General features: G+C 40.6%; 1 protein-coding gene across 8 annotated transcripts in view; it reads left to right on the top strand.

Moving 5' to 3' along the window:
- PHACTR2 (phosphatase and actin regulator 2) overlaps positions 1-23,407 on the top strand; it is a 264,714-nt gene extending 241,307 nt beyond the window's left edge. For 5 of the 8 annotated variants that reach the window (XM_058668492.1, XM_058668399.1, XM_058668699.1 and 2 more), the window contains 4 exons: positions 1,500-1,561; positions 3,751-3,888; positions 14,432-14,508; positions 23,038-23,407. In XM_058668492.1, coding sequence (XP_058524475.1) covers positions 1,500-1,561; positions 3,751-3,888; positions 14,432-14,508; positions 23,038-23,053 — 293 coding nt within the window. In that variant the 3' untranslated portion in view covers positions 23,054-23,407. Of the gene's footprint in view, positions 1-1,496; positions 1,562-3,750; positions 3,889-14,431; positions 14,509-23,037 lie in introns of all 8 variants that reach the window. The other 3 variants (XM_058668427.1, XM_058668369.1, XM_058668546.1) reach the window with 1 other exon arrangement.
- The last annotated feature ends 2,939 nt before the right edge of the window (positions 23,408-26,346 follow it).

Genomic DNA, 26,346 nt, shown 5'->3' with positions numbered 1-26,346 from the left:
TTTTTTATGAAAATTGAAACATTTTTGGTTTTGGATGTATTAAATGGCCATTGTTTTTGTCCTTTTGAAAAAATATCTTTAAAAATACAGCATGATCACTGCATAGGCAGAACTGAATATTTGTTAATAATATCAAAGCCCTCACCTTGTAGAGCTTTAGTGTGAATCATACCCACACAATTTGGCATATATGTCTTATGTAGTACTCACAATCAGGGTGCTTTATCTAGCTTACAAGTAACTGAATCTAAGTATGTATTGTAAAGATACGAAAAGGTACAATATTTTGTGATACAAAAAAATGTATACTATTATGTTCCAATTTAATGCTCACAGGCACTTCATGAAAGGGTGTGAACCAGGTGTTTCTGACTTTATGGGTTATTTAAATTTGTGTCCACTCATCTAAAGAGACTGATCATTCTCTTTCTTCTGAATTAAGGCTAATAGTTCAGAAGAATGTAGGAACTTCCCTGTGCAGAGAAGGAAAACTGACAGAGAATTTAATCTGTCAACAAGGAAATATAGGTGTTACAAGTATGTCATACTAGCATCTTATTCTAATTCAGATTATCTTGGGGGCAAGAAGTCTTTGAACTAAAAGCAATTGAATTATCTTTTCATAGGAAAAATTTTGATTTTCCGTTGACTTGGTTGAACCTGTAGAATGTGAGTTTCCTTGAGTCGACATTGTGTTAGCAGTTGCTAAAAGATAACCTTCCATTAGTGTTGCCTTCAAGGACTAGACTCTGTGCCCATGTACCAAAGTAAGGACAGGCCACATGAAACCACTGTGACACATGCTCAGAGCAGCAACTCATAAACCTGGGGAGCTGTTGGCTTCATTAAAAATTCTGAACGTTATTTTCCTTTAATGCCACCTGTTGAGCAGCATTAAATTGTACTATGTGGTGGCGCACTAGAGAAAGAGAATTCAGAAAGTTAAAGTCACAAGAAAATAAATAATTTCTACCCGCAGTATAGCATAAGCCAATTTGGAACGTGCTGATGTCTGAGTGAAGCCTAAAGAGATGCTTAGATTCTGCGTCTATGGAAACTGAGGAAGACAAATCAAATATTTTGGTTGGATTTGAATGGAAATTAGCAGCTCAGACAGGCATTGCATGGTTCTAATTTGCTCTTTTAATCGGTCTCAGATTTTCACATGAAGGCCAGATCCAGAAGTAAGCTTTTATCTGATTCCGGGTAAAATTGTGTAGATGAATCCTTGAGTTGATCAGCATTACAAGTATGAAGCACTCTTGTGTTTTTTGCAGACTGGAGCAAGAAGTCAGGATGCAAAAAGGTTTAGAATCAGTGAAGGAAAAAATCGTATACAAATTATCTTTCTACAAAATCTTTTGGCAGCTTCTCTGAGATGTTAGTGGAGTATTGATCAGTTTCTCTTAGACTCTGATATTTGTGCCTGATACGTTCTTCTGATTATAAAATTGTCTTTAGTAACCAAATCACCATGTGTGTCCCTCTTTAATAAGCAGAAAAGAATGAAGAGGAAGAGCAAGAAGCAAAAATGGAACTTAAACGTAGACTCAGCCGAAAGGTGATGACACATTTATGACTGTTAATGTACTTGTGTGTTTTCAGATGTGTATTGCTTTATAAAAATACAAGTTGTATGTGAATGTCATATTTAGGACTAATTATTCCTGTTAATCTACCAAACAATCATTGGCATTAAAATCTGTGTAGTGCATTTTTTCTTTTTTTTTCTTTTTTTTATTGTATTTTTGACAATCTTTACATAGTTAATTTAGTACATTTTTAATTGTGAAAAGTTAGCAATCAAAGTTTTTGAGTTGCATTGACGTGTTTTGAAGTTTTTAAAGCTGCAAGAAAAATAAATAAATAAAATAACACAAAAGTCTTCCATTCAGAGACAGCCATCATTAGCATTTTGGTGAATACATTTCCATTTCTGAAAATTGTTTAAAAAATGCTTGCGCTTTACCTTTAGTTCTAAAAACATAAGATAAATATTTTGGTACCAGTGAATATTTGCCACTATTCCATTTGAGAGCTAGGGGAATAATTTATTAAGTGAGCTTGATCATCCAGCCTTCTGGTTACAGCCCTACTGAAATTGACAAATGGTTTACCTCCAAAACTCAGACAACTGTTTCCACTTATTTTTGAAAATATAAAACTGAATCCAACACTATCATTTTTTCTATGAAAACATAATAACAGTCTTTGGAAAATTAAGTCCTTTTCGGAGCTTATATTTGTATTATAAATTCTTGCAATAATTCTTCAGCTATACCTTTCATGCTTAGAAAAAGGACAGAGTGACTAAAATATGACATTGTAGTGAAATGGGCAGCCTGGCCCACATTTTTGTGGGCTGGCTGGGGAGATCAGAGCAGAAGCATTTTAAGGTGGGTTCAGGAAATACTCCATTTCCATGGAAAAGTTATAGGGACTGTATTTGGAAAGATTTTTGGTTTTCAGGGAAAAAAGATCCTAATTCATTTCTTGTTTTCTCAAAGTTCCTAAATGTCAAATAATGATGAAGCTGAACGTTTCTGTAGTCTCTGTGTCTGAGATGGCTCTGCTGGAAGACAGCAGCCCTTGAACTTCAAGCTGCCCCTCTCATCGCTCAGGTCTCCCTCCTCACACACACAGTCTTTTTTCAATCCAGTTGGGCCCCTCCACATTGAAGCAACAATGCCTGCCCTGCTCCCTTCCTCCAACTTAATCACACTGAACTGAGCTCCCTACCATAGATACAAGTCAGCTCCTAACACTGAGAGCTCTTCAATGACTGACCTCGTCCTCAGCGGCAAGACTGAATGAAGAATTTTTTGCCTGTGTAGCCATTGGTTAGCTGCCTTCTGACTTGTCCTCAGGGACAAGTGCTTCTCTTATGTCCCTACCTCCACCTGCCATCCAAATGGACAGCACTTAGGAGAACACAAACCACATGCATTATTCCCTCCTGTCTCCATTGCCTACTAGAGCTCTATGAAGACAGATGGAGCTGTAGTAGGCAGAAAGGCTCAGGGTCGGACATTCTGAGAATCCCTAAATGTCTTTGATCTCAGAGCTCTGACTTAATTCAACCTCGAAAAGTGAAGCTCTGGGAAGGGACTACTCTTGACTAGAGAGTACATATATGGTATACTATTTTTGAGACTATGAAAATATGGAATATCCTCCAAAAGGGAGAGTCCAGTTCTTTCCAGAGGACTGATGAGCAAGAAACAATACTGAAAGTTAACTCTGCAGGTTGAGTGGAGACCAGGATCTATCTATCCAGAAAAGCTGTGATTATTTTTTTTTCTGAAGATGTAGATTTTATGTAACAGCAGCAAAGGCTTTTATTCTCATCTTCAGTTATTTCATGTCCTTTGTGCTAATCATTCGACCACAAGAACAGCCCTCCTGTACGCGGATGACCTAGCATGGCACCTGTGGCCCTGCACGCTCCTTGTGTCAAGGATGACAGACAGCCTGCGCCTCAGTGCCAGGCAAGTCAAGATGAGCAGCAAAATGCAGCAGGCTGCCCAAGACTGTGACCTATCTAACAAGGATGATTTTTATAGTCTCAAAAATTAGGGCACACTGCTTTCGAGTTCTCATTACAAATCCCCAAGATGCTGCTGCCTCTTTTATGGATTCCTGAAAGTGACCCTGTTTAACCATAACTTTGGAGAGTTCTGTGCAGCAAACTTGCCACCCTGAGGCAGTCCATGGTTTACTGATTCTGCCTTTCTCTCCTGTCTTCTGCAGCTCAGCCTGAGACCTACAGTCGCAGAGCTCCAGGCTCGAAGGATCCTGCGGTTTAATGAGTATGTAGAAGTCACTGACTCTCCTGACTACGACCGCCGAGCAGACAAACCCTGGGCCAGGTTAACACCTGCAGACAAGGCAAGAACCCCAGTAGCTGTGACGTCAGTCGGGATGCTTTTCTAAAAGCTCCGCTAAACCACTTATTCTCCACTTAGTCATCCTACGAGATTGGATCTTACCACATATTCCTATATGCTGACTCATATGACGTGTGCCACTTTAAATGATATAGTTAGTGATACCAATGTGGTTGCTTTACTGAAATCTCAGAGAAGATGCTTCTTAGTTACGCTGTATCCTGCCTGCATTCAAATCTAGATGAGGAAGGCCTCCCCAGAGCCAAGATTTATCCATACACTCATAGAATATAACTTACACAACTCACTATTATTTTAAAGGAGGATGTTAATAGTGAAAAGGATACTCACTTAGATCGAGGATGGCCTGCTTTTTTCAATAAATGGACAGAGTAAATATTTTAGGTTTTGTGAGCTATAAAATCTTTGTTGCAACTGCTCAGCTCTGACATTTGGCAGGAGAGCAGCTGCAGACCATCTATAATTGGAGGAATGTGAATGTGTTCTGAGAGTTCTTTACTTACAAAAACAAGAGTGGGCCTTACTTGTCCTGTGGGCTATGGCTTACCCACTCCTCTTCTCTCCTAATGCTCACAGTTCAAAAGAAATTCAGTATAGAGAGAGTTCTGTCAGTGTAGAAAAACTGTAATGGAGTAAGTACCAGGATTCCATTATCCCCAGTAACGTGTTCATGTTTGTCTCTAAGCAAAATTTGATGTTGAACTAACTCGTGCTATACCCAGTCTTAATGCTGAACTACATATTTAGTGATGCCCTGTGTTGACACTTTTTAATAGGAAATTGAGTCCCCTAAAGCACCCACTGTGTGTCTACTACATAACGAAGATATTTACTTGGAAATGAATAACTCATAAGCAAAATGAAAGGAAGGAAGGAATTAGGAAAAATTTTCAGAATCAGAGTAGAAGGGGAAGAGGCTGCAAACTGTCCCCCAGGGATGAAGCGCTTAGGAGGAGATGTAGCAGGAGGTCAAGGAGAAGCCCTAGCAGGTGGAGACACGGGGGCTTTGTGGCATGTGTGGACGATGTCCAGGAGAACAGCCAAGCATGCTCTTAGGGCACGGCAAGAGGGCATGTGTTATTGGACTGGTGGGTGGGAGTCTGTGGCCGAGCAGAGTGCTGGGACTGTTGACCCTGGAGTGAAGGGCTATGCTGAGGCGGCCACAGGAGGCAGAGGTGGTGATCGTGGCAGCTCTAAGCTCAGGGACATACATTTGGAAAGCATTAGAGGCTACCAAGGGAGTGATATTTCTCCTCAGTTTGTGGGAAATACACAAGCAGTTTTACGCTATGTGATTCCAGCCAAAAGACAGCCAAAGGTCGAGTGCACAGGAGGAAAGAGTAACGGTGGAGCAGGGCATGATTGTGGAGCAGCAACGGGTCCTCATTGGGTGGAGAGGGCAGAGAGGAGGCCCTGGGCTTGGAGGGAGCTCACAGATGGTCCCTGGAGGAGGCGGCTGTGAAATACATCTCCAGGGTTGCCACTCTGTCTCTCCTTGTGAATAATGTTGAGTGATCTTCACATATCTGTGCAGTGTCCTTGAATTCTACTTCTGCGAGGTGAGTCTATTTTCTTTTTAGTTGGCAATTTTGGGCTGATTTATAAGTGTTCTTCAGGCATTCCAGTTATATATGTTGCATCTTCTTCCCATTTGGCAACATTTCATTCTGTTTATGGTGTTTTTGATTTTAAAAAAGAGTCTTAAATGAATTACAGTCAAATGTATAAGCGTTCTTCTGTGGTTGTCATTTTAGAATTTTTTAAAATTCTTCCTGCACCAAAATCATGAATAGCTCATTCTATATTGTCTTCTAAAAAATGGTTATGTTTCACATTTGTGTTTGAGTTTTTTATTTGGCTGGAGTTAGTTGCTTTGGAAGGTATAAGATATGCATTAGCTTTATTTGGCCATCTGTATTACATTTATTTCTGTGTCATTACTGTGGTATTCCTTTATCTGCAATTTCCCTTTCCACAGCTTCCCTTCCTGTGTATCAGTCAACATGGCCTAAAAATATTAAATAGAAAACTCCAGAATTAAAGAACTTGGAGCTTTCTCTTGTACACTATTCTGAGAAACATGAGGAAATCTCCAGCTGTCCTGCACAGTCCAACCTGGGAAGTGAATCTTTTTCCATCGGATCCAAACTGTATATGCTACCCACCATTATTTACTTTGTTGCCTTTTGGATTATCAGAATAGCTGTTGCAGCAATGTAGTGGGCTGTGTTCAGATAACTCTTGTTTAATAATAAGCCTAATAACTGTCCTATTCTTAGTTATTATTAACAGTAACCTTACCTATACCATTATTGTATAGGTATAAGAAAAATACGGTACATATACGGTTCTGTCCTGAGATTTCAGGCATTTACTATTATAGACTATCCCCTGACATAAGGACTGCTATGTTTCCTTTTTGTATCTGCCCCTCGTAATTTTTGAGTTTCCTTTTAGGCTCTTCTTTTTTTTTTTTTTTTTTTTAAAGATTTATTCGTTTTTTTATCACAGCCAGATATACAGAGAGGAGGAGAGACAGAGAGGAAGATCTTCCGTCCGATGATTCACTCCCCAAGTGCACCGCAACGGGCCGGTGCTGCGCCGATCCGAAGCCGGGAACCAGGAACTTCTTCCAGGTCTCCCACGCGGGTGCAGGGTCCCAATGCATTGGGCCGTCCTCGACTGCTTTCCCAGGCCACAAGCAGGGAGCTGGATGGGAAGTGGAGCTGCCGGCATTAGAACCGGCGGCCCATATGGGATCCCGGGGCTTTCAAGGCGAGGACTTTAGCTGCTAGGCCACGGCCGCCGGGCCCTAGGCTCTTCTTAAGGTAGACTTTCTAGATCATTATTTCTCAGTCGTCCTTATTTTCTAATATAACACTGAAGGCCAAACATGACCCTGTGTGTCAGATGCTGCCAGCCATGGCTAAACAATGTAATCACCTAGGGATGTTTGGAGATGTGGATATCTGGCTTTGTTCCTCTGAGTTCCTAATTTAATTGACCTGGAGTGGAGCCTTAGGAATTGGGGCTTTTAAAGCATGTGGTCAGTAATTATAAATGCCTTGTAGATCCTTGATAACAGTATGTATTCTATATCTTGGGAATGTGGTATTATAAATATGTCTCTAAGGGCAAGCTGGTTAGACACATTCAGATGTCTGTATGCTTGGTTGTTTGCTTAATCTCTCAGTTTACACATGTGTTTGTGAACTCCTTTCCCTTCAACCTAATCTCTTACCAGTTTTGTTTCCTGTCTTCGGAGGTGTGTTACCAGACATGTGTAAGTTAGGAATAGCTACATTTCTCTGATGAAATCTTTGTTGTTGAGAGTCCATCTCAATAGTTGATTTGTGTTGTAAAGCTTATAGAATCAGCTATTTGATACCACTATTTTTAAACTGGATTCTCAAGTCAGTTTATTTTACACTTACCTCAGTGTTATAAATTCAGTTGGCAAACCTATATGCTAGCTCACTTGTGAGCCCAAGTTCCCAGGTTTGAAATTATCTCCCTCCACTACCCCCTTACTTATTTATTAAGCACCAACTTGAAAGTTTCTTACTGTCCTTTGAGGTGGACAGTTGTGGCTCCCCCTTAGCCCAGGTTATGCCGTGTGGTCCCCACTTTAAAGGTGTAAGAGTAGTTGACACTTGTTGGTTTTCTCCCTTCTCTTCCATCTCTCAACAGGCAATGAACATGACTGCTGAAATTCACCAGATTTAATCCAGCAAGTGCCTTCAATGTCAAAAAGTTTCAATGTTCACTTTCCTCACTTCTCTGGGTTCTGTTTTCATTTTATTCCTATGTATCATAGTAGGTTTTACTTTCTTAGCAGCTGTTCAACACATTTAAGAAAATGTAAGGTGCCACATTTACCATTATTTCTTTTATTTGTTTGAAAAACACAAAGACTAAGAGAAACAAAGGCAAACTGACAGAATTCTTCCAGCCACGGTTCACTGCCTAAATACCTGAAACCGCTGAGGCTGGGGCGGAGCACAGCTACGGAGCTGGAAACTCAATCTGGGCCTTTCCCGTAGGTGAGAAAGACAAGCCTGCTTGGGTCCTTACTTGCTCTATCCCAGTGTGTACATCAGAAAGAAGCTGGGATCGAAAGTGGAGCTGGGACTCAAGTCTAAGTGTTCTGATAGGAGATGTTCGTGTCCCTGGGAATCAAGTCTAAGTGTTCCGATAGGAGCTGTTGATGTCCCAAGTCATGTCGTAACTGCTTCATCAAATGTTTTGTTGTTGGGAGGTGAGGCTTGTCTGTCCCTGGTAACAAGCACAGAAGATTTTTTTTTTTTTTTAGTTTTGTGTTGAAACCAAAATGGCTTTTTGTGCTGGCCTTCCACGTGTCAGGGCAGTTGGGCTGGGCCAGGATTTCCTCCTGCAGGCTTCATTTCTGTTTACAAGGACTTTCCCTTCTGCCCTGCAAATAGAACCTACAGCCCCAGAACATGCACCATCCCCCAGCTCACAGATGGAGCCCGTTTTCTCCCTCCAACAACATCTGTCACACTTCTCCCCATGTTTAATTTTTTTATATTTGGGGTTTTTTTCCATGTTTAATTTTTAAGAGCTATAGGACAACATTTCCATCTTTTATGTAGATAGATAGATATAGATAAAGATATAGATATAGATATAGATATAGACTTATTTGCAAGGCAAAATGCCAGAGATTTCCATCCAATGTTTATTTCCCAAATGACTGGAAAAACATGGGGTAGGCCAAGATCAGACTCAAGCCATGAGCCAGGAACTGTGTTCATGCTCTCCACATGGGTCACAGGGCCCCAGATCCTCAAGTCATCATCTACTGCAGGAACCTCGATGGCAAGTGGAAGAGTTAGGCCACAACCAACACTCCAGCATGCAGTGCAGATGTCCTAAACTATGCCTTAATCCACTGCATCATAATTTCCACACAAGGGCAATAATTTCAGAGCTGCATTTTTAATGTATGTTTCCCTAAAAGCAAAAGAAAGGAAAAAGGGGGGGGGGAATCTACTCCTCTGGTTTATTCCACAGCAGCTGGCGCAAGGCCATGTTGGGAGCCTGAAATAAATCCAGGTCTCACACATGGGTGGTGGAGCCCACCCCCTTCAGCACTGCCTTGCCGCCTCTGGGAACAGGAGTGCAGAGAATCCGAAGCCAGTCACCCCAGTGTGGGATTAAAGATAGAAGAGGCATGGGAGGTGAACCTGCAGAAAGTTCTACAAAATTAATGTTATACAAACCTATACATGGGTCTGAATTTAATTCTATTTTTCCATGATCTTTTCTTTTTGTGTTTTGTTTTAAAGATTTATTTTTATTTTTATTGGAAAATCAGATATACAGAGAGGAGGAGTGACAGAAAGGAAGATCTTCCATCTGATGATTCACTCCACGAGTGGTTACGATGGCCATAGCTGAGCCAATCTGAAGCCAAGAACCAAGAGCTTCTTCTAGGTCTCCTATGTGGGTGCAGAGTACCAAGGCCGTTGGTCATCCTCGACTGCTTTCCCAGACCACAAGCAGGGAACTGGATGGAAAGCAGGGCCACTGGGATACAAACCAGCACCCATAAGGAATCCTGGTGCATGTAAGATGAGGACTTTGGCCACTAGGCTACCGCAAGAAACCTCGTATACTACGTTGTATATAAACAAATTACACTTACTAATTGGCAAACATCAAAGAAACTACAAAAGGATAACAACTACAATGCACATAAATGTGTGACATTTATTTTTAAGAGTTATCTTTTTATTTTAACGTCAGTTACAGAGAGAAAGGGAAAGACAGAGAGATCTTCCATCTATTAGCTCACACTCCATATAACTGCAACTGCCAGGTCTGAGCCAACGCTGAAGCCAGGAGCTTCATCTGGGTCTCCTACATGGGTAGCAGGAGCCCAAGCACTTTGACTATTTCCCAGGCCATTTCCAGGGTGCTGGATTGGAAGTATAGCATCCAGAATCAAAACTGTGCGTGTGTGGGATGTTGACATTGCAACCGGTGGCTTAACCCGCTGTGCCATAATGCTGAGCCCAATGTGTGCTACTTTTTTTTTAATCTCCTGTGTCTGGGGGAAGTGTAGGGGTGGGGGGAGGTAAAGGGAGAAGCCATACCCAGCCTCCCAGATGCCTCAGTACCCGGGGATGGGGAATGGCCAATGGATGTCATCCCAAGGTCCGCAATGTGGAACATGCTCTGAGGGTTCTGTGTAAGTGGTTTCGATGATTCTGAAATGCTATCAGTCCCACTGATCCAAGGATGAGGAAATCATTCCAAGGTCCATTGGCTCAGAAAGTCCACCTTAGAATCTCCATCATCCAGATATTTGCTTGGCTGGAAGAGTTGTCCCATTTATTCTGCCCTCTTTCCTCCTGTGTTGTACTTTAAAAAAAAAAAAACTACTTCTGGGCCCGGCGCCGTGGCCTAGCGGCTAAAGTCCTCACCTTGAACGTGCCGGGATCCCGTATGGGCGCCGGTTCTAATCCCGGCAGCTCCACTTCCCATCCAGCTCCCTGCTTGTGGCCTGGAAAAGCAGTTGAGCATGGCCTAGAGCACTGGGACCCTGCAGCCACGTGGGAGACCTGGAAGAGGTTCCTGGCTCCTGGCATCGGATCGGCTCAGCACCGGCCACTGCAGTCACTTGGGGAGTAAATCATCGGATGGAAGATCTTCCTCTCTGTCTCTCCTCTTCTCTGTATATCTGACTTTGTAATAAAATAAATAAATCTTTAAAAAAAAACTACTTCTAAAAAGTTTTATTTATCTAATAAATAAATTATGTGTTTCCTTCAATTGTTAAAGGAGGAATATAAAGAAATACTATTTGTTGTCCAGATTCTAAAACTATTAATAGTCTTAATATATTTTTCATTTTAGGATGAAAATATCACATAGTAATCATCATTATTTACACTTATCAGTTCTAGATTTCTGTTACTCTTTTTTTTAATCCTAAATTGAAGCACTTCATACTGTTTTCATTAGATTTAAGATAATGGATTTCTTTTCAGTAAGCTAGTTGATAAAAAGCTTGTAATTTGTTATGTTAAGAAATTAGGGTTTTGAACTTTGGATCTCTATCTACTCTTTTTTAAAAACTGAAGCTACTGGAAACAAATGCTACCACTTCTGCTTTGGCAATGCCTGAAGTGGTTCTGGGCAGCACCTTCGCATTGGGCTCCTGGCCCACCTCCTCTGCCCGCCTTTGCAGGCCCACATCTGCCAAGAGCCATGCCCTCCTGTCATATCGTTCAAACACTGGTCTCTATAACTTCACACCACACTGGTTGCTATGTCCATATTACTGACTTTAATAACAAACCAGCATGCATGCCACAGAGATGGGAGGCAGTTATATGGTTGACTTAGGTCCTGAAGTTCGTTTTATCAGACTCAGTGTTGACTTGCAGGAGGAAGGCCTCCATAGAATCCCAATCTTTGTCTCAGAATGTCCAGTTCATAGCGAGCAAGTCGCTGATCTCTAGCCTCCATTTCTTCATCTGTAGTGTGGATGGACATCTTATAGCACATTATCAACTATTGCATAACAAACCTGCTCCAAAAAGTAGTGCCTTTTAAGCAACAACTTGTTTTTCTCAGGACTTCGTGAGTTGGCAATTTCAGAAGTGTTTGGCCCCCACTGTGTTTCTGATTAGAAACAGGACGATGGCTGAGGTGGTGCCTGGAAAGCCCACTCCCAAGGCAGCTTCTGCAAATGGCTGGGCTGCTCTGTCCTCGGCCGCTCTCTCTTAGCATCCGTATGACCTCTCACCCCGCAGAGTCTTTCCTTCTAGTGTTTCCCACAGTGTGGTTTCCTGAGAACAGTTACTTCTGTCTTACAAGGCTGCTGGCTTCCAGGAAGTCAGATCAGATGCAAGAAGCACTGGGTAGGAGCAGCATGCCGCAGACTCGGAGCCATGTCGGCTGTCTTCTGTTCGGAGCACTTTAACAGACTCACGCACATTCAGTCCTGGAGAGATGGGCTCTGCCTCTTGATGAGGGAATGGCAAGGTCTTTGACAAACCTGTGACTGTGCCTGTAGATCTTTAACTCGCTCTCTAGGGAGGAAAAAAAATCTGTGCATATGTGCATGGTCACTACAAGACTAAAATTCATTGAAGTTAAAGGACGTGTAGTACCTAATTTAGAATTGTGTGGTTTTGTCCCTGCTGATTTTCATAGAATGTGCTCATTGATTTTTGCCCAAGTCTTGCAACCTACAATTGCAAATAATTTTTTTCTTATTTTTACTTGAGTCTCCTTTGATGATACTATGTCTCTGCACTGTACCAGACTCTCTGTAAATATAAATGAAAGAATTGAGTCACAAACATTAACTTAAAAACTTGTTCTTTTCAAAAGCCTCATAATAATAGTAGCATCTTATTGGGGACTTTACAGTGGATAAGGCACATTCAAACATGCTTCTATCTAATTGCTAGTGTTACGAAGGATGGGGATGGGAAATGGAGACTTTGCAGCCATGTGATTCACAGAGGGCACACACAGCCAGTGCTAGAATCCATGTCTTCTGCCAGCAACTGTGCTGCCTTTTCCCTCCTCTACTGAAACCTTACATTTGGAAAACAAATTTAAGTGGATGTAGAGACAGGATTCTCTGCCATTATTCAGCTTAAAATGCCTCCTTTTTGTAGGCATTTGGCACAACAATTAAGATGCTGCCTGAGACACCTGCTTCTCCTATCAGAGCAGGCGAGTTTGAATCCTGGCTTCACTTTCAATTCCAGCTTCTTGCCATTGAACCTTGGGGGTCAGCAGGTGATAATTCAAGGGCAAGGGTTACTGCCACCCACTTGGGAGACTTAGCAGGAGCTACAGGCTTCTGGTTTTGTTCTGGCCTAAGTCCAGCACTTACAGCCATTTAAAAACTGACTCAGCAGATGGAAGATCGATCAATTTCTCTTTCCCTCTTTCTCGATAATGTGAACTAGAAATAAATAACTAAAAATATTCTTAAAATACTTCCCTTAGGGAAAAAGTTGTTGTCAAACTTGGTTGGCAGGTGGCGTAGGGCATCTTTACTGTTTCCGCTTCTGATCCTAGACATCAGTTTTTCAGAACAAGCAAAGCAAAGCAGTCTCGCTGTGAGTCTGAGGTGTGAGATGAGCTCTGTAGCCCAATCTTCGGGGCTTCAGACTGGCACACAGCTCTCTGCCTATGCCCCTTCCTGCAGACATCAGTAGCAAGAAAGATGGCCCCAATTCCTGTACCCACAGAAACTACAGGAACATGTAAGAGTAACAGAAACAATCAGTTACACAGAATTCAAATACAGCCTCTGACAAGCGCTGGAGATAAACTTGGGGACTGTGGCGTGGTGCTTAGCAATGGGAGAGAATCAAGGAGAGGTCTTGGGGCTCCTTTCTGTCTTTCCTTTTCTAAAATTCATTATTTCCTACCCACAAAGTGGATGTTCTTATCTCTCTCAGTGATGTTCCTCTGTATTGTGTCTGTGTTTTTTCTGGAGTCCATTTGCATAGAGGTGAAGGGGGACATTATACATTTTTTTTACATGTAGAAGATTTGGGAAATAAAAATATATAGAACATAGAAACCAATACCCATATGATTCTGGCCCTATTGTTCATCAGCTGGTGGATGTTAAATTCTGATGTGTTTCAAGTTTCTCAGCTCCTCAGCTAAATGGCAGATACAAACCTTCCCACATCAAACAGGGCACTGAGCGTGCTCTTTGCATAGCAATGGTGTTCTGTTCATATTTTCTTTGAGTTGCTCTCAGTGTTGGCTTGAAATTATAATTTCTGTTTATCTAAACTTTCCATATTAAAGAATAAACAGCCACTGACTTCTCTGCGGCCTGTAGCAGCTAGTCAAAGGCGTGTTCTCATGGGTGGTACTAAATGCAGGGCAGTCATAGGACAACACTACTATTTCTCATAAAATCTATGGGTGCCTCCTAGACCCGGCCTCAGGATGAGTTGAACAAAGACCCTCTTCTCTCCTCTGCTCCAGACCCCCAGCAGGGTGTTCACCCTGATTTTAGTCTGGCTTTGCAGATTTGAGTCTCCCTTACCTGAAATGCTTGGCACTAGAGACATTTCAGGTTTCTGGTTTTATAATATTTGCATATATGCATAACAAAATATTTTGGAGATGGGATCAATACATGTCATGTCAACACATGTCAATACATGCAGCTTATGTGTGTGCCATGAACACGTGTAGCCTGAAGGTATTTTTATATGAAATTTGTCCTTCACTTGTACTTTCACTGACTCATCACATTAGGACAGGCGTGGAATTTTCCACTAGTGGTATGGTGTTGGCACTCAGAAATTTAAATTTTGTAGCATTTCAGACTTTTGGATGAGGAATATTCAGCCTGTAGTACAATATATGTGTTATGCCACTGCCTGGTAAAAATTAGGAATCCTTTTGTATCTACAAGAATTTCTTAAGAGATTGTTCATTGATGTTGTATGTATTGGAGAAACATATGACTGAAATAACAGATTTGTTTATGTTTTCCCATTCAGGCAGCAATAAGGAAAGAACTAAATGAATTTAAAAGCACAGAAATGGAAGTTCACGAAGAGAGTCGACAGTTTACAAGGTAGGTACACAAAATCTAGTTTGGCATACTGAAATGCTTAAGGTAGTAAATTTTTGTGACACTGTTAACCCCACCTGAAAAGTTCTTAAATTATGGGTTAACATGTACCTATCCACTGACCATTGTAGCTTCTCTCACAGCCACATTATGAGTATTACACACATTGACTTGCAAGCTAATGTTAAATATGGCTATTTAAAGAATACGACTGGTGACCAACATTGTGATACGGGATGCTGATGAGTGACTTAGCCCATTTCCAATCCAGCTTCCTGTTAATGTAGCTGGGAAGACAGTGGATGAAGGCTACAGTGCTTGAACCACTGCCATCTATGTAGGGGACGTGGATGGATTTCATGGTTCCTGTCTTTGGCCTCGCCCAGCCCTGCTGTTGTAGACAGTTGGGATTGAATCAGCTGAAGGAAAATCTCTCCCTCTCCTCTCAGTTTCTTTCTCTCTGATGCTGGCTGCCTTTAAAACAAGTAAGCTTCTAAGTAAAATAAAGATATAACTAGAGAAGATGATTAACTTCTAGAATTTCATAATGAGCTCAGATATCTCTTTTAAGAACAGTAAGATGAATCATGCTGAATAAGAATTTCTAAAATTATTTTTTATTTCTTTCAAGGAAATTTGAATCATTGCAAAGGAAAGCATTTGGTTCTTTTCTTAGTTTCATATTCTGGGCCAGAAGTATCAACATAATTTGTCTCACAGTTGAACACACTCTTGAAGTTGTATTACCAGGACAGATGCCAACAAGAGTTAGTGTGGGCACATGTGTGTTGCTTTGGGCACATACAGCTTAGGTTAGAAGCCCAGTTATCAGAAGAGAAAGCTTAGAGGAATCTAGTTTGCTGATACTATGCAAGATCACAGCAATTTATCATGTTTCCTCCTGGTACCCTTTAGTTTCACACGCTACTAAAACCAGAAGGGATCCATGGGACCACACTATCTAGCCCTCACATCACAGATGTTCTGTTTATCTCAGTCCCGCAATTGTTTAACAACTGTGTTCCTAAAAATTTGAATGGGGCATAAGTTTAACATAGCAGTTGAGGTGCTTAGCTGTCTGTTGAGAGTACCTCAGTTCAGCCCCTGGCTCTAGCTGTTGATTCCAGCTATCTGCTATTGCACTTTGCAGACAGCAGGGATGGCTCAAATGATTAGATTCCTGCCACCCAAGGGGGAGGCTTGGATTGAATTGCCAGCTCCCAGCTTTAACCTGACTCAGCCCTGGCTTTGTAGGCTTTTGGGGGGGATAAGCTGACGGGTACTCTCTATATATTTCATTCAGATTAAGGGACTCTTTAAAGGTGTTTTTTTTTTTTTTTTTTTTTTCACAGAGAGGAGAGGCATAGAGAGAGACAGAGAGAGAGAGCTTTCGTCATCTCCTGGTTCACTCCCCAAATGGTTGCAACAACCAAAGCTGGGCCAATCCAAAGCCAGGAGCTTCTTTCAGGTCTTCAAAGTGGGTGCAGGGGCCCAAACTCTTGAAGCGAGTCTCTGCTGCTTTCCAAGGCCACTAACGGGGAGCTGGATCTAAGAGGAGCAGTTGGGACTAAAATTAGCATTGCTAGGAGTTGTTGGGGCTTCAGGCACAGGCTTAACTTGTTATCCCACAGTGCTGGCCCCAAACCTTTTCATTTTTTAATGATATTTTGTTTACATTTTTGCTTTTTCAAATATGTCTAGATTTAAAATTTTTAATTTTTTTTGTCTTGTGTCTTATGGGAAGAATGCACTATTACAAAATAATTATTTAGTTGTAAATTTTTTATCATTTTATTTATTTGAGAGGCAGCGTGAAAGACAGAGAGAGCTCCCATCTGCTGGCTCCCTCCCCAACTGACCACAACAGACAGTTGGAACAGGGTAGGAGCTGGGACCAGGAACACAACCCAAGAGTCACATGGGTAGCAAGGACTCGATTACTAGGGTCTACTTTATCAGGAAACTGGAATCAAGGACTTCTAGGGAGCTGCATTTACAGCAAGAGAGCACCTGGTTTGAATCTTGACTACCCCATTCTTTTCCAACTTCCTGCTCACACCAAGCTTGGGAGGCAGCACATGATGGCCTCAGTACTGGGGTCCTTGCCATCCACCTGGACACCTGGATTGAGTTCCCAGCCACTGGCTTCATCCTGGCACCATCCCTGGCTGCTATGGTCATGTGGGGAATGGATTAGAAAATGGAATATCTCTCCAACTGTCTCTCTGCCTATCAAATACCTGAAAATATTTTTTTAATTTTAAAGAAAGCATTTGTAGTACATTTTTATATATGATTATGGAGTATAGTTTGACCTTCCAAATTCTATTTGCTGTTTTTCTATATTTATATATCTTGAATATTGAAAATTGGAATATACTTGTTGTGTTTCACAAAACAGCATATCAATATCTTCCTTGTTTAAATAAATATTAATAGATAGAGGTAAACTTGGGGGAGTAGTAGCTAATATTAAGGATAAACTTTAAAAGTTTTCTAAAAAGATACTGATTAAGACTCTTTAAAATGTCTCTCCAGATAAGAAAAAATTAAATATTCATAATACTAAATACGGCCTGCGTAAGTATTCTTAAAAACTTGGCAATAAAGCAAATATCCACTGTTGTTTTCCCATTAATTTCTCTGACATCATTAGAACTGCATTCCAGTAGACAAATATTTTTGGCCCTGGGACATAAACATGATGCTTATGATTTTCAATTGTCGTCAGTATTTTCTCTTAAGTGGAAGAAGTTTTGGTAAACACTACTCTTTCTAATCCAAGCACAATGAAACTAAGCTAACATTTTGCAATCAGAAAATGACTCATGTAACAGATAGTGGTTCTGTTAGCAGCTGCCACTCTTGGGGAGCATTAACACCCTATGAATCACCGCCCATCCCTGAAATACAACCTGAATATGCAGCAGCCCTCCTTACTAGCACGAGACATAATCTTTCCTTCAGAATTTAAGTCCATTTGCTCCCTGCAGATGTGGAGTGGTTAGTAAAGGGGTTGAAACAGCCCAGCTCTCTCTGCTGTGGAGATGGCACTTGTCTGCTGATGAACACTGGAAGCACCTGTTCCCGTGTGGCACTGCTTTGCGTTGGCATCTCTGCAGGGATTCACAAAAGGCTGGCTGCTTTGGTTGCCTCTGAGGAGGAGAACTGATAAGAATGGTCTCAGCACAGGAAGGAGGATTTTTCTCAATTTATCCTTTGAAACAAAACCTTAGAACCTATGATGTAGTTCTATGCAGACATTTAAAAGAAAAACAAAGCAATTCATTCCTTAAGTCTTTGCATAAATGAGGAGTCCAATGTGGCAGCTTCTGTTAAATAAGGAACTGGCCCTAATGCTGTGACACTCCCGTTTTTTGTGCAAGAAGAGGACACTCGTGACACCCCATCATGAAGTATGTTCTGAAACATGGTGGATCTGATCAGATGAAGCATCTCAATTATCTAAGTGAATCGAAGTTCACAGTGTCTCCCAGAATTTTCTGAGCATTCTCTGAAATTAGAATGCATTCCAGGGATTTGCAACAACCATGGGGACAAGTGATTCCCACCGGAATCCATCCTGTGGCAGAGAACTTGATGATTGTCTTGTCACATCCTGTTTTGTCAGCTCTCCTTCTCTTGACCACTGCTCAAGTTCCTTTGAAAAACTGTGTAGATACAAGTAGGCTCATTGAGTTCTTGAAGGAGGCCACCAGGCAGACAAAGACACTTCTTTTTGAGTAGCAAATAAAATTTCTACAAGATAAAGTAGCTGTATAAATTTCAAAGAAAAGTTGCATGAAAGGTCAAATTTTTAAAGCTGTATTTTAAAATTGTTAGGACTAAATGGTAAGATTATAATTTTAATCTTGTAGATAGTCTTGCAATTTGTAAGTGTTAACTTGTATCAGATTTAATGTTACTAAAGATAAACTTAAGTTTGTAAATCATAGCATTTTTAGAATGTGCAAAGTTCTTTTATGTATAACAATTTAATATAAATTATCTGCTTATTATATTAAGAGACATATTAGAGAGTCATAGAATCATTAACTGAAATTTTGCAGCTATAATGGCCCCCATGTGATCATTCACATAATGTTGAATGGAAAAGTCATAATATTGTCTAAATATGCCTATTGCAGTGGTATTTTTCTTTAAAATCAAATGCATAGAAGAAGTATTATCAAATTACATTAAAATTCATTGATTTACAGAGTGGAATTATTTTTAAAATTTGATTTATTTGAAAGAGTTACAGAGAGAGGGAGTAACAAAAAGAGAGAGATCTTCCATCTACTGGCTCAATCCCCAGATGTCTACAATAACCAGAGCTAGGCTGGGCAGAAGCCAGGAGCGTCATCCGGTCTCCCTACTGGGTAGCAGGAACCCAGCAATCCTCCACTCCATTTTTAAGGGTATTACGAGAAAGTGGATTTTGGAATTGAAGCTGCCAGAACTGGAACCTACCTATAGCAGTCAAGATGCTGGTGTTGCAGGAAAAAGCTTAATTTACTAAGCCACAACGCTAGCCCCTATTTTCTTATTTTTTCTACTCTTCACATGTTCTTAATGTGGTTATGTTGAGATTGGGACACATACCTATGCACATAGCCACATACTTGAGTATATAGCAGAAAGTGTGTAGAAAATTGAATTAGAATACCAATTTATTTTTGTGCAAAAAATGTTGCTATTTCTACATTCAAGTGATATCCAAAATGTTCATGAAAATGTGAATTATGAAAAAATTACTCGTAGATTTCAATTTTGTCCCACTAAAAAAGAAAATGCCTTCTCTTTTAATTCCACTCTCCAAGGATTTTCTAAAGTCCTCTTGTATTTATTTGTAAGCAGTGATTTCATTCTGTGCCTTCCTGAGTTAATTCTATCATATGTGGATTTACCATACAAACTACACTTTGGGCTCCTAGATGGCTTATCAAAATGTGACATGGTAGGAACTCTAATTGGAACATTAATGAAGATTGAAAGTCTTCCCCCAGAGGAATGTGAAGGTGGCTTCTGTCTGGTGCTATCTTTCCTGGATGCTCCACTGACTTGATATGTGGACAGAAACAAAACGGAGTTGCAGGATGCTGTTGTGGTTCTCAAGAGAGAAAACCTATCTTAGTGCTGAGGATACTAAAAGCCTGGCCAGCAAGTGGTTTGGCCTCTCCGTCCAACAGAGGGCTGTGGTACTTACAGAGATGACCTTTTTCCTCCAAGACCATTTGGATGCTGACAAATCATTCATGGCCTGTATCATATTGTCAGCTGAGAAATTAGCCTGCTATGCACTTATTGAATTTTGAGTCCCACCTGAGATTGCCTTGGCAATGCCCAACCAAATGATTCTGCCAGCCTTATCCAGCCCAAATATCACTATGCCCAACTCCTGAGAGAGCCTGTCCATGTTTAACACAAGTGCATCAGGGTTATAACAATGCACATCCCTTTAGAAGGGGAAATAAATTATCCAGGCTTTCTACATATGTCAAGTAGGGAAGCCTGGAAAAGCAATAACTTACATTTGTGAGGAATTATGATTCTATAATGCTAGGATGAATTTATAGGAAGATGAGCAAATATTTAAAGATTGCAACCCATCTCTATGGAAATAGTTATCCTTATGTAAGTTCTGTGACTTTAACAATAGCTTTTGTTTCTCCATTCACTCCCTCTCAACAGTATAAGAAATAATGGAAAAAATGTAGTACAGTTTTCAAAAGAAGATGAAAATTTGAGTCTTAGGGAAGTTCTGAAAAGAGGGTGAATGAGAAGCTTAAGGATCCTGGGGTATAGTGAATCTATTTATTGCTCCACCAACTTACAGCCTAAAGCCAAAACTGTCATCCTGTCACACAGGCAGACTTCTCAGGAGCTAAAGCTGAACTTCGCATATTTTCAAATGAATGTAAACCACTGAGTGGGAACTAAAGACCCATTTGCATTTTCAGAACTTCTAACTATAAAATGTTTAGAAGTGATAAAATGCCCAATTTAAACAGGCTATTAATGTCCTTTTCTAATGAAACTGAGCAAGAAATATACCGGGTACTTGTTTGGGGGTGTTTTTGTTTTGTTTTAACCAAAAACTGAGCAGTCTGTGTTAAGCCGAAACTTGAGACTGAGAACTCTCTGAACTAGAAGTGTTTACTTATTGGGGCAGGCATTCAGCCAAGCAGTACAGAGGCTGGTTAAGACTTCTGCATCCTGTATCAGAGGCCCTGGCCTCAAGTTCCCATTCCACTCCTGACTTGAGCTCTCTGCTTGTAGGGATGCTAGGAAACAGAAACTGTAGCTCCCATAATGTCCTGCCATGTACACAACCTGTATTGAGCTCTCACCTGTTGGCCTTGGCCTGGGCTGAGAACCAGCAGAAAGGAGCTTTCTTTGTCTCTAAAGCAAAGAAAAATTGTGAAAGGGTTGCTTGTGCCCTTTCAGATGCTAGCCCGACAGGACTACCTGAGACAAGTTCCAGATCATCAGCATCAAAAAGAGGTTCTTGGGAAATTCTCTACCAGAGCCAGAGCTAAGAATATTTGTTCAGAACTTACGGGGAGAAAACAAGAAATTATTTCCATTGAACATACATTGGCCATAGATAAAAGGGGTAGAACAATAGATGGGATGGGAAATTGGAAACCAGAGGGCTATCTATAAGGACAGGTACTTGTTGCTTCTGGACTGGCTGGGTAATAGTCTGAAAGGTTTCTATGTAAACAAGCCATGCTTCAATGTACATGGAGGATCATGAAAGTATCTTTGTTATCAGCTCACCTCTACTGCCTTCCAGGGTACACATTATCAGGAGCCAGGTCTCAAACCCAGGCCTTTTGATACCTAAATTGCCACGCAGTACCTTAACCACCGCACCACATGCCTGCTTAGGACACTTTGAACCTCCATTGAGAGAACCTGATTTAAGTCCTAGTTCCTCCGCTTCTGATCCAGCTTCCTGCTGGTCTGTACACTGGAGGCAGCAAGGATGACTCCATGCTTGGGTCTCAATGATCCATGTTGGGTGATCCGGATGAAGACCTTGGTCTGGGCCAGGCCTGGCTGTTGGGGATCAGCCAATAGATAGACGAGTTCTGTCTCTTTTTCTCTGCTGCCTTTCAAATAAAATGAAAAGAGATGTTTTTAGAACAGTTTAAAAATTTAGTTACATTTTTTAAAAGCAGCATGTCACAAACAAGACAGCTTTTGACCTTGACCTTCAGAAAGAAAGCATAGATGGGAAAGTGACGGGTGAGAATTCTTGTTTTAAGGGACAGCATGTCCAAAGGAGTGATGAAAATGCAAGGAGTGTTCAGGCACTGGCCCAGAGAGGAAGGAAGCTGGCTGGCTGGCTGGCAATTAAGCGGTGTCAACACAAGGTGGCGAGGGGTTTAATGAGTCAGATACAGGCAACCAACGCTGCATTAGATGACTAATGTGAAACAGAGGGTGAAGGAGAGAAGCAAATTGCAAATCTGGGGCTTGTAGACTAAAAGCATTCTTAGAAGTGGAAGAATAAATGAAATAGAAAATGCAATGACAAATTAACTAGAAAAACTTCGGCTGGTTGTGGACATGCTTAATATGTGGACCATCTGGACAAAAACACACAACAGGTGTTTGGAAAATCAAGTGTGAAAAGTAGATGGCATCATCAGGAGGAGTGGCACGAGGCTGAAACTAAACAAGGGTGGTTATTTGTCATTTTTTTCATGGAACATCTCGTTCTGCTCTCCAGGAGTTAGAACGTGACCCTCAAGAACAGCAATGTTCTTGTCTTTGTGGCTTAATAACCTGAATGATAAAGCCAGCATTTTCCACAGAAGGGTTCTCTCTGCTGTCCAACGTCACATGTCTGAGGAAACTCAAAAATATTCCTGTAAAATTTAAATTAAAAGGTAAATCTGTTTTGGTGCCAAAATGCTTGAAATTCATACTTACATTTTTTTAAATGATTCAGTCACTCTGGTAAAGAGTGATACTATTTTTTTTTAAATACACATTTTTATTTGAAAAACAGATTTACAGCGATAAAAGGAAAGGCGGAGAGAAATCTTCATCTACTGGTTCACTGCACAAACAGCTGCATCAGCCAGAGCTAGGCCAGTCCAGGGCAGGAGCTAGGAGCTTCTTCCATGTCTCCCACATGGGTGCAGGGGTCCAGGGACTTGGGCCATCTACTTCTGCTTTCCCAGGCTCGTTAGCAGGGAGTTGGATCAGCAGCGGAACAGTCAGGACTCAAACAGGTGCCCATAAGGGTACTGATGGAAGCTGATCCTTCTACACCCTGGTGCCTGCCCCAGGGCTTGTTTTTGTTTGCTTGTTTTACATCAAGTGAATGTAACATTTAATTTCATTTTGTATTGATTTTTTAAACTGCCTTCACATAACCACAGCTTTTTCCAGTAACTCAGTGTGGGGGCTGCCTAAGCAGCCTTTCATTGTAAACCTTGCCATGCCTTCATTTTCCAGGTATGGAGTGTGCTCTTTGACTGTAGGCTTACAGCACTGTATTTCCTATTCCAGGTTTCATCGCCCTTAATGAAGTGGAAGCCTGGATTGATCATCTTTGGTGGGAGCTCTGCTTCCTAGAAACCCAAAGTTGCACTGGGACTTGAATGTGTGTGTTTCCATTTGGCTTGTGGTGAAGGAAACATGTGACAGCCTTCTTCGAAAGAGCGCTTCACCTGTACAGCCCGAGTGGGACTGGCGAGCCAAGGAAAAGATGCTGTGACTCTTGCCTGCCAAAATGTGTACTGATGCTAAGGGGCACCAGTTATTCCTTGTCGGCAGCTTCGATCAAAGAAAAGAGCAGAAGACAATCGCTGGCTTCCTATATTAGCCGCAAGCCAAATCGTATAGTGCAAGTTCAGGACCAATGGTGATTGGAATTGCTGGGCACTGGAAAGGGGTAGGAATTGAAAATTGAAAAAAAGAAAAAGAGAAGTATTTCATTATGTTAATGAAGAAGAGAGAAAATGGAAGCAAAAATATATTTTTGAAGAGGCTATTTGGTAGTTGAAAACTCATTAAGGGGGTTGGGAATCCAGTCACCCAACGAGGATTCCTTGACTTGATCCTAGAAAACTACTCTTGTTTCACCACTACGTTGGTACAGTATACTACCACTACTTTATGTTGTGCCAGTGAATCCAGTTGCCAGAATTAAGTCTGAATGTTTCATGCATCTTTTTCATAAATGCAGAAGGCTTCTCTGGACTCTCAGCAAGCATGCTTATCCAAATTTTGTTGCATGCTTTAAGTAGCATAGCTCTACACGCCTGGCATTTTTTATATTCTTTTCTTAGTGTATCAGTAAAGCCGCCACAGGATAACAGGACTGGGAATAGTCAGATGTCATGTGACCCTGTCAAAATGTAGCAGGCTTCAAAAATAAACCTTTTAACCTTTTCCTATCTTGCTTATCTACAAAGTCAGAGCAACTGCACTTGACTTGGAGGAGACAATCTCAACAATCATGACATCTTACTTCAAAACCTGACTCCAAAGTATCCGAATGTTCTGCCCAGCGCTAGTTCTGAGTAGCAGTGCAAAGAGCCGTTCACTACTGCATTAGCAAAAGTTTGGCTGCTGCTGTTAGAAAGAAAGAAAGCACATGGTTCTAAAAATACTCATCCAAAAGCTTAAAAGAATACAGAAAATTTCTGTTACGTGTGAGAAAAACCTCATCTTCTCTCCTAAAAGTCTTGAGGTTGCATCCATAAGCATAGTAATTGCTTTTAGTGCAAAAGCATCACCGAGATAAAGTTATAAAATATTTCCCTGTGAGCCTATAGTCAGCATTGTTTACACTGTTATTGAATTGTTATTTTTCCATGGAGTCAGAGGTACAGTATGATTTCTGCTCCCAAATACTTATGGCCATATGTAAATACAGCCTGTCATTTAACTGTTCTTTCATGATTGTTTTGTGCCTCTTTTACTAAAAACACATGAAAGAGATAAAAAGATAATACCTAAATAGATTTTTATTGTATTCCAAAAGCTTGGAGTAGAATTTTCTACGGTGTTTCTCGTCCACAGTAATAGAAGACAGTAATTTCCAGTTCCAATCCAAAAGGGCCATTTAATCTGATGGACAAATTTAGATCCTGCTGCTCATTAATATTTTGTAAGACCATGGAAACCGGGTAATGAAAAGTTGATCTGTTCTACAAAATTTGGGGCCATTTTTATAACTAAGAAAGCAAACAACCTGTTGTTCCATTCAGCCTTATGCATTTTTCAAAACTATCATACGTTCTTCAGTGTTGTTATTTCACTGATAGAGTTAGATATATTTTTACTTTAAATGCTTCTTTTCTAACTGTCCAGGTGTCTGTATCTGGCCAAGGTTTTATATGTTTATAGTGTTTCAGTACAGCCATAAAAATTACAGTTGGTCTAATTATTTTTCCAAAATCATCCTTTTCCTTATGCTATTTTATTATCGTTTAAGTGTCATAAAAAAAAGTGCCAAGGGACAATTTTTTCTTTCATTTTGTATGCTTAAAATCTTTGAACTTTTTTAAATTTCTAATCACAAGGTCTTTATGTAATGGTAAATATAAGAGATTATCAAGATACATATTGTAGAAAATTTTTATTTGGTTGGTCAAAGGAAAAATATTTTCATGCTAGTGGTGGAAATGATGCAGTTGTTTACTGTTCTATAATGAGATATAGCCAGTACAAAAATAAAGATCCAATACTTTAAAAGTTCCATATAAAATGGAAATAAAAGATTTTGATATCCACACAGCTGAAGGATTTTTAAAAAAGGCCATGAAAATGCTTAGTATCAAAAATTATGCATGAGATTTTTTTAAATTGGCACTAAAATATGCGCATCTTTTAATTTTATTTTTCATGAACTTTTTGAAGATCCTTTGCATTCTGTTCGCCTTGTATAAAGCAAAGATGTCTGATTTATCAAATACCCACACTTCTACATTATTACTGATTGATAGGTAGAGAGAAATTTATGTTAGGAAGTTTAAAAGTCAAAACAAATTAGTCAATGTTAATCTAACATGTATGTAAGTGGAATAAGTTACTTTATCAGAACCAGTTATTTCGTTAAAATGATCATGAAATAATTATCAAAGGCACAGGCACTGCTTGAAGTATTGTCCGTGACCCCGCGCCCTCCCCCTCTCCAGGGCATCCAGAAGTGGGCTTACTGACCCTGGGAGAAAGCAGAGGCAGCAGATGCCCTCAGGTCATTAAATCTCTGTGAATGGCCCATGTTGCTGCAGTCTCCCTGCTAAGCTTATGTCCCATAGAGACAATGTGTGTGGGAAGTGGATTACCTGTGTGGTTTTCATTGAAACACCATTCTAGGTTTTTCACTTTTTAAAGTGTGGCATTAGATGACAAACAGCAAGTGAGTGGGTTTTCCTGAATCCCCAAGATGGGATTAAGGATGAAAACAAACTCATCTCCAGGAAGGTCCCATGCAAGGGGAAAAAAAGCTAGAAAGACTGTGAAAATTAATTGACCATTTCCATCTCTGACTTAGACGGAAGGAGGAAACCGCAGGGTTATTAAGAGAGTAACAGGCTGCTCAATGGATTTTATCAGCATCTTCCTGATCATTACCAATCAATATGACAGAATTCATTCATGCAGATCAGTGGTGTTTTAAGACAGCTCGTGTAATAGCGCTGTGTAGGTGAAGTGTCTAGTAGTTTTTGTGTTGGTCGTAATTGTTCTTTATGTTAAATCCTTAAATTGTTTAACTGAAATCTACAATAGAGAATGATTTGGGCATTTGAGCAGCTATTTTAAAGGGAGGGAAGAGCAAGCATTTCTAGCCTTCTGACTTGCCATAAA

This window comes from Ochotona princeps, chromosome 1 (genome assembly GCF_030435755.1).
Source record: "Ochotona princeps isolate mOchPri1 chromosome 1, mOchPri1.hap1, whole genome shotgun sequence".
Classification (NCBI taxonomy): domain Eukaryota; kingdom Metazoa; phylum Chordata; class Mammalia; order Lagomorpha; family Ochotonidae; genus Ochotona; species Ochotona princeps.
Note: the sequence above shows the minus strand (reverse complement) of the source record. Positions and strands in the feature narration are given on the sequence as shown.